Raw genomic sequence first — 15348 nt, 5'->3', positions numbered from 1 at the left:
AAGTCCCCAACCCTTGCTGAAGAGACTGGTTCAGGCCAGCACAGGCATTGTCTGCTCTTGTGACTGAGAATGTGGTACCTACATTGCTCTTGCTTCCTGGCTACATATTCTTCCTTGGGTTATTATCAGGGCCTCCCAGCTGTTCTTTCCGTATCCAGGGCAGCTCTCTCCCACCCCTGTATCTGGAATTTCATTCAGAAATTTCCATCTGGAGTCCGTCAAAGAAACCCACAACTGGTCTAAATGCAGGTAACAACTGACCATAGAATACCCATATAGAACACAGCTGCTATTCCCAAGGCTCAAGAAACATCAGGGAGGAGGAAGCAGAAGGATTGTAAGAGTCAGAAGACCAGGACAAGTCTGCAGAGAGAGAGTGCCTTCTGCCTAGGACACGGAGCTGTACCCACAACACTGTAATGCCGTAGTCACCGAAGCAAGACCTCCAAATGACAACACCAGCTGGCATGTCATCTATCAGGGCCCCACCCCTAGGTGAAGAGCTACAGGCAGTTAATGACTGATGAGAGAGAATCAGTCTTCTCCAGAGAGAAGCCCCCTGAGAGGTTATCTAATCCTGAATGGTCAGTCCTGAGCACATAGACGTATGACCAGCACTAACTGGACTCAGAGTTGTGGGGGGAGAGGGAAGGGTGGAGCTGATGTAAATACAATACTCATGTATGACATTCTCAAGGAAAACGTTCCATCTACTCTTGCAATTCTCTGTTTAGAACTTCTCAGTGGCATCACCCTTTGGATGCAGCCCATTTGTATCATGTATAGGGCTCTAGCAGCTATGGCCATGCGGACCTCTCTAGCACGATGCATAGAGCTCTACTATCTATGGCCCTATGTGCCTCTCTAGCACGATGTATAGAGCTCTACTATCTATGGCCCTGTGTGCCTCTCTAGCATGATGTATAGGACTCTACTATCTATGGCCTTGTGTGTCTCTCTAGCTTCCTTCTTCACCCTATGCCCAACCACACCAGCCTACTGTAGGAATTCCTTTAGCCAGTAGCCTTTAAGTTACCTGCCGACTTGGGCGTGGCCTCTTGTACTATATATGCCAATGTTAAGCGCACGTCCAACCTCTCTTCTGGCGGCGTGGTTCGGTTCCTGTTCCCTGTTCATGCAGAGGACTGTGATCTGTGAGTCCACCCCTAAATAATAACCCTTTATCATACTCAGTTCTGAGCTAGTGTGGAATTTCTATTTGGCGTCCTTCTTCATCAGCCTCTCACTGTCCCTGGATTCAGTATCCTCTTGGGTCTTTTCTCCTGTATGCCTAGCCCACATCTACTCCTCCTTTCCACCTTTGCTGTCTCAGGAATATTTCTTCATCCTGTCACCCCCAGATAAATTTGCTCTCTCCTGGGAGGCCTTGTTATAGCTCCCAGGAATGGTCTGTGGTTCCTTCTCTGTGTTTCTGGAACTTAGGATTGCATGGTGTTTAAAGCTGTGGATTCTCAAGTCAGACTCCCTTTGAACCCACCTTGGCCCTTCAGATGAAGGAGCTGCCTTTCTGGGCCTTGTTTTTCTCTCTAGAAGACGAGGCTGATATTGCAAACACCACACAATTCTGTGAAGTTTGGAAGAGGCAAGAATTTGAAGTGCCTCCTTCAGCATTTGGCCATAGTCAGCACCACTCAGCAAGCTCTAGTTTTTCGTGTTGTCTCGGTGGTTTGGGTATTTGCAAATTCCTCTTCCAAGACCCACCCACCTTCAGGGCCGGTGAAGAGTTTGCTCGCCTATCTGGTCCTGATGCAGCTGTCAGGAAGTGTTGCTCCATGCCTCGTCTACAGAAACAGGCAGCAGAACACAGAATGCCTGCGGTTGGTTATGAGTGGTCTGAGACCCAAGGTCATTATGACCTGGATGTCTGTGTGCCCGACTCTCTCCGGTGGTTTCCAGGACAACACAGGAAGCAAATTGGCCACAGGTACCAAATTTGTGTCCTTTCTGTTTTGTTGGGAACTCTAGGTGACATGTCTGAGAGTAAAGCCAAGAAGATTGAAATCAAGGATGTGGATGGGCAGACTCTCAGTAAGCTGATTGATTACATCTACACGGCAGAAATCGAGGTGACCGAAGAGAACGTGCAGGTAATCTCTGCCGCTGACCCCTGTGCCGCACACTCAGTCCCCATCATTTCTGCATCCTGCCATTTAACCCTCACAGCTCCTCAGAGGTCACTATTGAGGAAACCAAGCTGCAGAGAATTAAGCCACTTTACCCAGGTCACACGGCCAACCTGTGGGCCAGCTGGCCCTAAATGCCCGTGTCTAGTGTAAGTAGCTGTGCTTTCAGCGTTGGGCCACATAACACCTTTGCATGAACCCGACCCGGGAGTCAGTTTTTAGCTCATGTTGTGTTTAGCTTATGAAGGGGGAGCCAGAAGCTTGGTGACCCCTTCTCTCCAGGCTGCCCTTTCATCCCAGCAGGGTGTGAGGCTGTTAATGTTTCTTATCTTTTAGCTTTGGTCATGTGAAGGCCCTGAGCATGGGGCTGGAGTCTCAGGCAGTGCGGGTCTGGCATACTGTGTGTGCCTTTCCCCCTTTCTCAGTCCTACCTGGCATCTGAAGCCTGGGAAAGAGGAGTCAGTGAAAGCAGAGAGGACCCAAGAGAGGACATCCATATTGTGCTCCAGTTGGGGAACTAACTGGGAGGCATTCTTGACCTCCACAGATCACGAGGTGAAACAGACAAGGATACGTTCTCCTGCTCTTACTGTTTAACAAGAGTAATGGAGTATGTTTGATTCGAAGATTTTTCTTGTTGTTCTTGTTGTTATTTAGTTTTAGATTTTGGTTGTTGTTGTGTTTTTGCACAGCCACCTTATGTACTTGAGGCTCACACCTCTTTAGTGAGCAAGAGGCCTATTTCCCTTCTTAAAGACACTTCCAGGCTGGATCTGTCTGAGAGACTGAATTGGTAATTGCTTGTTCTTTCATCTCAGCCCCAATGTTTCTGTTACCTGCCACACCCTTTGTTGGGCACTGTAGACATAACAGCACTGGTCCCGTGGTGTCTGCAGGGTAGGGGTAAGGACAGACATCCCTCAGGCAAACATCTGTGCACAGTCCCTTGCAGCGAGAGGATGCTAAGGGACACTGGATGAAGGAAGGGATTGGGGCAGGGCCTTTGTTAGGGTGAAGTTTCAAGTTTAGGCTGTGGAATGAGTGGCAGGCTGAAGGGTGCTGTTGGGGGGGGTCAGGGTACAGGTAGGCAGAGAGAGTGAGGCATGTTGAATTGTCCCTGCAGGGGCCTGCTATGCCACAGGAAGGTCTTCTGGCTTATACAGTTACTATAATGATTACAATAAACCCATACATGTAAATATGGATCTCACTGTCTTGGCTGGCCTGAAACTCCCTGTGTAAACCAGCCTGGCCTTGAATCCATAGAGATCCCCCTGCCTCTGCCTCTTAAGTGCTGGTATTAAAGGTGTGCCTACCATGCTTGGCTCAAAATATATTTATACACGATAAAATGTGTAATTTGGATCATTAGAAAAGGTTCTGTTGTGGTCCTTGCTTCCTGACAGGGAATATGATAACAGCAAGGAGGTAGTAATAAATAATAGTTTATCATTAAGGTATTAATTAAGAAATTAGGTATTAATTTATAAATAAAAGTAATAAGGGATCAATCAGTAAGATGGCAACCTTCACAGCTCTAATCTTACCCAGTGCTGCTCTCTTTGCCTCACAGGTACGTTATTCTAAGGCGGATGACAGGAGATACCAGAGCCAGAGAGCTCTGCAGAAAGTGACCTTGTCATTACTTTTAAAAACTACTTTGGCCAGGCAGGAGGGGGTGGGAGAAGGACAGAGTGAAGATGCGCAGTTCAGAGGCATGGAAGCAGAGGTCTATGGGATCAATGGGGAGACAGCTCTGGCCACCGGTTCCTAGGCCCCTTATTTCTGTGCGTGCTGTGCGTGCTGGGGAAGCCACTCAGTCTGTGTGCCTGCCCTTTGCTTCCCAGTCACTTCCCAGAGCCTTATCACTCCCCGGCCCTGACACCCTGCAGTCAAGTTCAGTCCCCTCCACAGAGCAGAGGTGTGGGGCACCCATTCTAGAGGTCGTCTCCTCCACAGAACGGAGGTATAGGGTGCCCATTCTAGGGGTTCTGTCCCCTCCATAGAGCAGAGGTGTGGAGAACCCATTCTAGAGGTTCCGTCTCCTCCAGAGCAGATATGTAGGGCACCCATTTTAGAGGTTCTGTCTCTTCCACAGAGTAGACATGTAGGGCACCCATTTTAGAGGTTCTGTCTCTTCCACAGAGTAGACATGTAGGGCACCCATTCTAGAGGTCTTCATAAACTCACTGTGTTCTGACCCAAACTCTACTTGATCTCTCTGAGCCCTGTTTTCCAGTGTTTGTATTTCATCGTTATGGGCATGATGACAACATTTAATCCGATGGAGTTGTGTGACAATGTTGACACGGGCTTTAGAATGAGGCCTGGCACACAGTGCATATTAGTACCTAGAACAGAGAACTGTGATATCATCACTTACGTGCAGAAGTTACCGGGTGCTGATGGGGACTGAGGACTAGTAGCTGGGTGGCCAGATAGGCATGGATAGGAGCCATGGTAAAGAGCCGGGGTGGGGCTAACCCCATCTGATCTAGATGTGTCTGGGAACTCCCCCAAGTAGGAGCATAGTTTGGGATACCTCCTGGGGTGTGCCCAGAATGGTTGGTATGGACAGAGGCCTGGACCAGGCCCCAGCTGTTCTTCTGAGAAGGGCCTTTGGGCTATCTTCTCAGTGGTTAGGGGTAGAAAGCACCATGCAGAAGGCCCAGGGCCGCAGACTGTTAGAGCCTGCCTCCCTTGTATAGGTCTGTAGACCTTCATTTATCGGGCACTCAGTGCTGGGTTCTAGACCTTCATTTGATTGGCCACTCAGTGCTGGGTTATAGACCTTCATTTGATTGGCCACTCAGTGCTGGGCTGAAGACCTTCATTTGATTGGCCACTCAGTGCTGGGTTATAGACCTTCATTTGATTGGCTACTCAGTGCTGGGCTGTACACCTTCCTTTGATCGGCTACTCAGCACCTTTTTTGTTGTCTGAGCTACTGCCCCATGCAGGCAGACAGTGTCTACAGAGAAGATGCTGTGACAGGCTGCTTCCCCAAGGAACAGCTGCTCTGTGGGCAGACACAGATGGGGGGCCCGGGTGGAGGCGTCCAGGAGGAAGTCGTCACTGCTGCCTGATGGGGATAAGCAGGGCAGACCACACTCAGGAAGTGTTTGGGCCAAACTCTGAAGGAAAGGAGGTTGTCTGGCTTGCCTCTTCTGTCTGTGTGTCCCTCCCCTCCCCTAGACTGGGAGTGCCCCTGGACGGCTGTCAGGGACTGGGGCTTGACTGAATGGCCCTGAGAGCCAAATCTTACTCCCTCCCAGTCTGGCCCTTGGAGATGTGACTCTCCCAAGGTGGAGGTGAGGACAGTTCTGTCTGACACAATGCTGTTAGGACCTGGTCCCTCTACTTCATCCTCATTAGCACCTAATGGGAGACCAATACCAGCTCTGTTTGTAGCTGATGCACAAAAGCACTTAGTAACCTGGGCCACACGGGAGTAAGTGGAGTGGGGACCTGACCCTGGCTCCCTCTGACTAACCTTTGTGCCTGTGCCGAACTTAAGCAAGTGACTGGAGCCTTGGTTTCTGCTCCGCATGGTTTAATTATAATCAAACCCGACAGCGGCTGTGCACTCTCTGTGTAGGGCCGCGCTCGCTGCTATGAGCGTGCCACCTGGCTGATTCTCACAAGCTGTTATGGCACGACTGTGACCAGGCCCACTGTGCTGTTGAGACTGAGAAACACTGGCTGTCGTCCTCAGCCACATGGCCAGTACGTGGAGACAGGAGAGTTAAAAGTGACACTCTGATGACCGGGCTGTCCTGTCACCCGCACCTTGTGTGTGCTTTTCTGTTCTCCCTTCCCCTCAGCAGGCTCTAATGGGCACCATTGCTCCCGCAGCCTGTGCAGAGTGCAGCTTCGAGGCTCTCTTGGTGCCACCTGGTGCTCCGGCCCTGCCCCCTCCCACACCCCCTGGATGCTGTTCCAGGACTAGGTACTTTCTGAGGCAGGGCATTTCCTCTTGTTTTTCCAAAAGGAAGCAAAGCCTGCGACGGGATATCCTTTGCCACGCTTTCATGTTATCGGAGGGAGAGAGAAAACAAGACAGGCCTAACATGTGAGAAATGGAGACCTGGCCGTTTGCAGCAACCCGAGGGGAACCTGTAAACTCCTCACCATGGGCCATTCAGAGTCTTTTAGGAATGAGGCTGGAAAGGCAAGCAGGAACTTTTGACCCGGGATAATCTTCCATGCTGATAGGGAGTTTCCGCTGACTCCCTTCCCAGGGCTCCATCTCCGTCCCTTCAGTGGCCAAGGGGTTCGTCCGATGGTTCTGCCCCCACAGTCTGCTTCAAAACCGAGAATGGGGCTGGCCTCAGGAAGTAGGGATGAGGAAACACTCAAGTCCTGCAAATGTGGAAGACGGGGCTGACCAGTCACCTCACACATATTTAACCTTGGGAATGTGTGTGTGTGTGTGTGTGTGTGTGTGTGTGTGCGCGCGCGCATGCGTGTGTCCCTGTCTGATGGGGTCTCAGTGCATAGGAAGTGGCTAATCTCTTGGTCTCTCCATCCTCTCCTCTGATATTCTGACCACCTCCACTTTCCCTTCTCTGTGTGTAGAAAATGGCCTTTGAGTCTGAGATCAGAGAGTGTAGGAGCCTTTAGAGGAATCAGTAACCCTGTTCATGGTGGGACGCCAGTTCAAGGTGCTCAAGTGGGAGTGGGTCACAGCAAGGTGGGAGTCTCATTCGTTTTTGTATGCTAAGTGGGTTTTTGAACAGTCAGGAGACTGAAAGCTGTGTGGGTAGCTTGCCCGCAGAGGTGTTAGGTGCTGAGAGGGTAAACCAAGGCTTGTGCTCAGGAAATAATTTATTATTACATTTCTTGAGCTGCTTGTCATGAGCTTGGAAACTTAATCACTAAACTGTGCTTTCTTTCCGGAGAGAATGAGGGAAGGGCGGAATCTGTGTGTCTGGCGAGGTCTCGCTGGGGCTTGGCAGGGAATGCAGTCTGGGGAGAGAGAGGAGTCTCAGCCACCTTGAAAGTCACCGGTTCAGATGGAACCCCATCCTAGCATGAATACATGTCCCAGGTTGCCTAGAACTGAGAGGTCCCCTAGGACTTATCCTGAAACTAGCCGGGTCAGACAATGTCAGACAATGCAGGAGGAACGGCCGGGGTGCTGTGGAAGCCACCTGGTGTACAGCCCTTCATTCCCAGTGTGTATTCAGCGAGAATGGCTAACGGACCTTCAGCTCACCGGCAGGCAGAAACTAATCTGATCTTGGAATCTGTATGGCCAGGCTGGGCGGCCCACAGGTTAATTGAGTTTTCCAGTTTTATGACTGCTTAGTGGACAGAGGCTGTGTGGTGGCGATGGAGCTCCTGCAGTTAGATCTGGCCTGTAGCTGGGTTCACCTACGTTTTAAAACTCTGAGGTGAAGGAGATTTTTATCTTTTTCTTCAGGAATTAATCAGTGGGCCAGCAAACACCAAGGACACTGTGCTAATTTACCTCAGCCTTGCTGGGGACACAGCGGGCGGGAGGCGGGCGGGAGGGCAGCGGTGAGGTGGGAGAAGGGGAAGCTGCTGATGTCTGTGGAGAGGAGTTGCCTGGTCCGTCCAACACATTGTGGTACGGGGTGGGCCACTGATGCCCTTGGGAGGGGGTGATGAATGGGACACCGTCGTCCTTCCACAGCACAGTCCTGTGCTATCCCCCAATCCTGTTGACCCAGGGCAGTTGGTTACCCCTGTGGAAGGACAAGGCCCAGGAATGGTCAGTGGGACACTGTTTTGGGCCTAAGCATGTAGAGGTGATGGGAGTCTAGATGTGGGGTGCAAAGATGTTCTGGGAGAAGATCAGCATTTAAATTATCTACAGCTATCTATCTATCTATCTATCTATCTATCTATCTATCTATCTATCTATCTATCTATCTATCATCTGTCTGTCTGTCTGTCTATCTGTCTATCCATCCAGAATTTCAATCACACACACACACACACACACACACACACACACACACACACACACACACACACATCTGTGATGCCCAGAATAAAGAAAGCACGCAGATATGCCTGCCTGCCGCCATGCCTCCCTGGGTGAGCCATTGTGGATGGGAACAGCTGAAGTTGGTCTGGCTCAGCCTCTCTCCCTGGGAACAGGGAATTGCTGGGAGGAACTGGTGCTGGGCTCTGCAAATTACAGAATCTTTCAATGCTCTATGGTTTTCCCCTAAGTTTCTTTTTGGTAAATTATTTGGCTACCTGTCTCTTTCAGAGTGAGTGGGACAGCAGAGTCCGGAGCGGGGGTATGCCTTTTATCTTGTTTTTATGATCTAGAGAACAGGTTTGGGCAGCCTTGGGAAGCTTGACAGTGGGTGCCCAGCAGGCCTGCTCAATCCAGTCTCCCCTGGTTCCTAGGAAAAACATTTGCACACACCCAAGCAAGAGCTATCCTGTTTTCCATGATGCAGAATAAGCAAGTGTCCTGTGACTTTTAAAAAGAAAACTTGGCTCTCCTCTCGGTCAGTTGATAAGCACCGTAAAAGCAAGATTGGGTTGTTTTGCTTACAGCTGAATCTTAGAGCCTTGACCAGTGCCTGGCACATGGGCTCTCAACAGTTAGGTTGAGCTAGTGAGCTAGCGCAACAAGTATCTTTCTGAGTGAGAACAGCTGAAGGTCGGAGGGAAGTGGTTCTCAGACTTGGCTAGCTGCAGAAGCACGGGAGGGAGCCTTAAACATCTCGCTATGCCCAACTCAGACCTGTTGTGTAGCTGTTCCAGGGGAGAAGCAAACCAACACCCATTCACCCCAAACAGGAACTGACAACAGACCAAAGCGCAAATGCCGCCAAAGTCTAACTTGGTAAAGCCAGTCAGTTCTGTTGGAGTTACTTAAAGGAATATAGGTGAGGCTGAACTTACAGCAGCAGAAATGACTCCAAGAGCAAAGCTCACCCCAGCATGGGTGACAGCTCACAAAGCTGGGAACCTGGAGCTCACTGCATAGTGTAGTCAGCTCAGTAGGTGGGAGAGCATCCTTTGCGCAGAGCTCAGAGAGGAAGCTCAGCTGGTCCCCTCTTCCTCCAGGCAGCTCAGCTTGTCTGACAGGGTCTCTCCTTTGTCCTTATTGCTTGGACAAACCTGGGGAGGGAGGTTTAACCTCTCTTTCGATTTCAGTAGCTCAACAAGATTTCCCCCATTGGTGCACGCCTTTAATCCCAGCACTCGGGAGGCAGAAGCAGGTGGATCTCTGTGAGTTCGAGGCCAGCCTGGTCTACAAGAGCTAATTCCAGGACAGGCTCCAAAGCTACAGAGAAACCCTGTCTCAAAAAAACAAAACAAAACAAAAACAAAAAACAAACAAACAAAAAAAACAAACAAACAAGATTTCCCCCAAGATGGAAGGTTTTGATCTCAGAAGAAACCATGCAGAGAGCCCACACCTACCTATCAGGATTTTTAGACGGGACACCAGGCATCAGGATTTACAATTCTCTGGGTTACGCCAGTGTGTAACCAAGCACACGGAGCCTCTGCATGTGTTGCACATGTGTTATACTTGTGCTGCACATGTGTACACATTTTGTCACCCTGGGTGAGGTTCCTGGTCCTGCAGGTATAAGATCGCTTGAGTTCTTAGTAATGAATAGGTTCAGCCCACCTTCCTGCCGAACCTAAACCTGCATTTTACTAAAGTCCTGGCATGGAGACCACCCTGGGAGACTTTACAGGTTAGGATGGTACTGAGACCCCTTGTGGGTGTGGCCTTAAGGGCAGAGTAACAGAAAGCAAGTTTGCAAAGCAAGCTGGGAAGTTTGGACGACTCAGTGAGAAGGCCGTGGAGAGCTGTGAGAAAACCTTGCGTATATATATGATCACAGACACATATGGGAAGAGCGGTTACTGGGGACATGCCCCAGCGGTGGGACCGGAGTCTCAGATTATTGCCTTCTCTTGCAGGTGCTGCTCCCGGCAGCCAGCTTGCTGCAGCTCATGGACGTTCGGCAGAACTGCTGTGACTTTCTGCAGTCTCAGCTGCACCCCACCAACTGCCTGGGCATCCGCGCATTCGCAGACGTGCACACTTGCACCGACCTCCTGCAGCAGGCCAACGCCTACGCAGGTAAGGCCAGTCGGCCCGCGTTTGTTTCCTCAGGGCTGGTGGGTTTGGCCACCAGGGCTGTGGAGGACCCGCTGAGGTTTTGAGAAGTTGTTCCTACGGCAGAGCCGTGATGATTTGGTTAGGGAGACAAAGCATAGACAATTAACAGTAGACAAGTTTCACTCGTTGCCAAGTGGAATGTGGCTGATTTGCCCGTGGGAAATAGCCAGCAGAGAAATGTCTGAGGAGTCTTGGGAGTGTGTGTTAGTGTGTGTGTGTGAGAGAGAGAGTGTATATGAGTATGTGAGTGTGTATGTGTGAATTTGTATGTGTGAATGTATGTGTATGATTGTGCATGATTTGTGTGTGCATGTGTAGCATAAACTGAGCTTAGGGTTGAAATAGATCTTTTTTGTTTAAGACCAATTTCCTTTGGTTAAATTGTTCTTTGTAGATGATATTGAAAGTTAAACACATTCTGGGCTCCCGGTGATTAGCAGGTGTCCTCTGTGCACACTGTTTTGCTTTCTACACTCACTATTTTTAATTGCACCTGTGATTCAGCCCTGTAGAGGCAGGAGGATCACTGTAAGTTCACGGCCAGTGTGGCCTACATGATAAAACCCCATGTCAAAACCAAAACAAAAGCAAACAACCAGCCAACCCCCAAACGAGAATGAGATTGCAGAGTGTTTGTAACTCTTGCCTCCCACAGCTTCCAGTTTGCAGATCAGGGTAGCTCCGTGAGCCACCAGGGAGTTTGGTTTTTTTTAAGATTTGGAAGCACAGGCAGGTGGGTCTGGGGTTCCTCTTCTCCCCTCCCTAGTCTTTAGCCAGCTGGGCTCTGCATCCATTCGTCTGCCACCCCTAGCTTGTCTCTAAACTCTTGCTTTTACAACAAATGCTGCTTTCCCCCCAACACTTTGTTCCTATTTCAGCTTTAACACAAAAGCCGTCACCGGCCGTTTCAGAAAAACAGACTGAATGACCATGAGCGGCGAGCGGTTCCATCAGAGGGAGGCCAGGCAGGGCCTTCGTGTGCTCCTCTTGGATCTCTCTCATTGGACATATATGTTTCACGGGCTGGAGAGATGGCTCAGTGATTAAGTGCACTGGCTGCTCTTCCAGAGGACCTGGGTTCTGTTACCGGCATCCACATGGTGGCTCTCAGCCACCTCTAACTCCAGTTCTGGGGATCTGATGCCGCCTTCTCTTTGACTTTCAAGGGCACGAGGCAGGCATGTGGTGCACTGACATACGTGCTGGCAAACACGCATGCACATAGAAAGTGTTCCCAAGGTTATAAACCTTCTTGGTAGGTTCCGGCAGCTTCCTGTATCCACAGTTATATTTCCATACCATTGCACTAAACTTGGTAATAGATATATACTGTCATATGAAGTAGGCTATCTTCCTTTCTGCCCAGAAGTGAAGGTTTGAAAGCTCGCCAGTCTGCTGCCTTTTCTGAGAGGGTCAGGGGAGAATATTGGGTATTGCTATAGGACGTAAGGATATGTATTTTAACGGACACAGATGCATTCTACACACATTGTACTTTAAAATTTTTAACATCTTATTTTTTTTTATGTGTTTGGATGTATGTCTGTGTACCATGTGTGTGCTTGGTGCCAATGGAGGCCAGAAGAGGGCATTAGATCTCCTGGAACTGGAGTTACAAGCAGTTGTGAGCCACTGTGTGGGTACCGGGTACTGACCCAAGTCCTCTGGAAGAGCACCCGGGGCTCTTGACTCATGAATCACCACACCAACCCCTACCCATTATACTTTCATTTGACCTAATAGAAAAACTTAGAATCATGTCTAGATTCTTAAGGCTGTTCATTTTAATGTGTGTGTGTGTATGTGTGTGCTTATATGATGTGTATGTGTGTATGATGTGTATGTGTGTGTATGTGTGATATGGGTATGCCATACTTGACTAGTATTTTGTTGATGGATATTAATGCTTCCAGTTTTACTTTTATAGAATATGCTTCAGGAAGCATTAAATCTTTTTACATTTATTTTATTTTGGGTGGGGGCTCCTGGATCCATGGTCATGCAGAGGTTAGAGTGCAACACACAGGAGTCAGTTTCTTCTCTGACCCTGCGTGGTCTTGGGATTGAACTTAGGTTGTAGGCCTTGTTTGCATGCACCCTGCTTGTTGGCCTTCGGTAAAGTAAGCATTTCTTATGCCTAGACTTTTGGAGTGTACTTTGCAGGATATAATCTCGTCAGCATAATGGGATCAAAGAAAATTTACATTTAAACTGATGTGGCTGGAGATAGAGCATAGCGTGGTGGCCTAGTGTGCTGGGCCCTGTGGAGAGCAGTCAGTGCTGACCTAGTGTGTGCTGGGCCCTGTGGAGAGCAGTCAGTGCTGACCTAGTGTGTGCTGGGCCCTGTGGAGAGCAGTCAGTGCTGACCTAGTGTGTGCTGGGCCCTGTGGAGAGCAGTCAGTGCTGACCTAGTGTGTGCTGGGCCCTGTGGAGAGCAGTCAGTGCTGACCTAGTGTGTGTGGGCCCGAGTATAGCGGTGCTGGCCTAGTGTGTGTGTGTGATTTCCAATTCTCTGTACACGGAAAGAGGACAGATACACACTGTCAAGTTTTTCTCCTTTTAAAAGAAAAAGAAGGAAAAGAAAAGAAGCCAGCTCTTGCTTTCTGATTAGTCTCCGTCCTTCCAGGTGATAGGAGAACTCCGTATGTGTGTGCACGTGTGTGCGCACACGTGTTGGGAAGCATCACCTCTATCGGCAGTCTGTCTGGTTTCCTGTCTGGAACGACCCCGGCTCTTGCAGCTGCGGCAGTCTTTCCTGCTTCCTCCGGGTCCGGTTTTACTTGCAGGGTGATATGCTGCGACTTTTGCCCCATGCTGTCGTGTTTGCTCTGTGTGGGAGGAGAGCAGGTCTACACTTACAACTGACTGCTCAGATCTCTGCCCTCAGCTGACAGCGCCCCAGTCCTTGTGGGTCGCTGGAGGCTGGAAATGGTCGAGTTTTGCACACCCTGTTTCTTATCCCTCATAATTGTGGCTGACTGCTTAATCTTTAACCTCAGAGGTCAGGGCCGGGTTATGAGGACTTTGTTGTTTGAGAGTTAGAGGGTCATGTGCCTGGGCCATCAGCAGAGCTGTTTAGGGGATTTTAATGGGGCCTCATTAAGGCAATGGCAATTAAAATTCTTTCGGTATGTTGTTTACATCAACTTGCCAAAGCTGGGCTGAAACCCTCCAGCCACAAGATGGAAAAGCCATTTAATTTCATGTGCTCATGAAGAGAAATGTCCCCCTAGTTTTGATTGATTAGGTCATTTGGTGGAATGAAGTAATTAAATCAAGGGCAGAAAAGTTTTACAAAGCTTTTTAAAAAGTGAATCCCTGGCCCAATGAGACCCTTCTTGTGACTGGCTACACCCAACATGGCAAGAGGAGAAGGTGATGGTGGTGGTGGGGGCTTTTCTGTTCTGAACACGTGCTGTGACCCAGACCCAGTGCCCCAATAGCATGGATGACTGGGCAGTTTTAAAGAACCCATGGCAGTGTGTGTGCACGTGTGTGTGTGTGTGTGTGTGCATACGTGTGTGTGTGTGTGTGTGTGTGTGTGTGTGTGTGTGTGTATACACTTGAAAGAGCAAGAGGAGCATACATGTATAACTTGGAGGGAACATAGACTACATGGAGATTTCCTACCTTCTGTGGAAAGGCAGAAGAATATCTGGAGTCTGAGGGCCTGTGACTCTCTGCCTCTTCTGGGAAGAAGTCAGGGAGGACTCTGCTGCTTCCCTGTGGAAGCCTCGGTTTTTCCTTGGAGCAGAGGTGCAGTAGGGCTGAAAAGTCAAATCCTGACTCAGGAAAGCTGACCTCTGCTCTTCAAAAACAGAACAATAAGGAACTGAGCGGGGTTGGGGGGTGGGGCGGGCAGGGTCGGGAGCACCTAGGCAGTTCTTTTAAAGTTTCCTTTCCCCCACCAAGTGCTTGACTCTGCTCAAGCCCTTTGGTGTCAGCCGGGATTCCCAGAGACTGTGTCCAGTAGCTCAGTTCATGGACTTTCCTCACGGGTCCTGGAGTTTGTGGGTTCACGTCACCTCCGTAAGTCAAAGACATTACAGATAGATTATGAGTTCCTTTATCCCGAGCTCATAGCTTAGTTGGTCCAGAGCAAAGATCTGGTTAATTTTATCCCATTAAGAGAAAAGGCTGGGCTTGGAGCTCACTGGGGAGGTGGCTCCAAGCCAGAGTCCTAAGCCGTCCTAAAGAACATGGCAGGAGCATTCAATAACTGCAGATACACCAAGTGGGCTGGGTCCTGAGAGCTCAGCTCTGATGAGGCAGATTTGGAGCTTGCCCTCATGGGTTCCCCAGACCCTGCACAGAGGAAAGACCTCATATGATAAAGCAGTGCCCATGGGGACCAGAAGAGGGCATCAGATCCCAGGAATTGGAGTTCCCAACAGTTGTGAGCTGCCATGTGGGGGCTGGGAACTGAACCAGGCCTTCTGGAAGAGCAGTCAGTGTTCTTCGCCTCCATGCCATCTCTCCAGACCAAGGCACCCCCAGAGAGTGCTTTCCTGTCATCAGACGGCATTGCTTTCAAAGTCTGGCTTCACATTTACTGTTGTGTGAACCTGAGTAGGAGACACAGGCTTTATTCTTCTGTTCCTTCTGTCTCTAATGTGGAAAGACTGGTATTCACTTTGTTAGGGTTTTGGAGAAAATTAAATGATTCTCTCTCTCTCTCTCTCTCTCTCTCTCTCTCTCTCTCTCTATATATATATATATATATATATATGTGTGTGTGTGTGTGTGTGTGTATTGCATATAATATGATATAGTAATATAAATATATGCTACATATATATTTTTTCCCAGTGCAGTGTTAGCTAGAATTAGGAAACATCTCACTCAACCTTCTCTGGCCAACCATGCCCCCAGAGAAAGCCCTGTCGACCCTGAAGTAAACACCATGTGTTGTTTGGCATGGGGGAAAGTCTGCAAGTTACATGAAGACTCTCTCTTGTCCACAAATTCTCATTCAAATGGACAGACACACACACAAATGATTTCATCACCAGCACTTGGGATTCAAACTGTGTTTGTTATTGATAGTAAGGGCTGGTTCGTTATAATGGTGGC

General features: G+C 49.3%; 1 protein-coding gene across 3 annotated transcripts in view; it reads left to right on the top strand.

The window, feature by feature from the left end:
* Klhl3 (kelch like family member 3) overlaps positions 1–15348 on the top strand; it is a 113164-nt gene that overhangs the window by 42519 nt on the left and 55297 nt on the right. For all 3 annotated transcript variants that reach the window (XM_087896637.1, XM_087896635.1, XM_087896636.1), the window contains 2 exons: positions 1987–2108; positions 10074–10236. In XM_087896637.1, the coding sequence (XP_087752763.1) occupies positions 1987–2108; positions 10074–10236 (285 nt within the window). The remainder of the gene's footprint in view (positions 1–1986; positions 2109–10073; positions 10237–15348) is intronic.

The sequence above is a fragment of the Myodes glareolus genome, chromosome 14 (genome assembly GCF_982192425.1).
Source record: "Myodes glareolus chromosome 14, mMyoGla1.1, whole genome shotgun sequence".
In the NCBI taxonomy this organism is placed as follows: Eukaryota; Metazoa; Chordata; class Mammalia; order Rodentia; family Cricetidae; genus Myodes; species Myodes glareolus.
The sequence above is the reverse complement of the archived record's forward strand: the minus strand, read 5'-3'. Positions and strand labels throughout refer to the sequence as shown.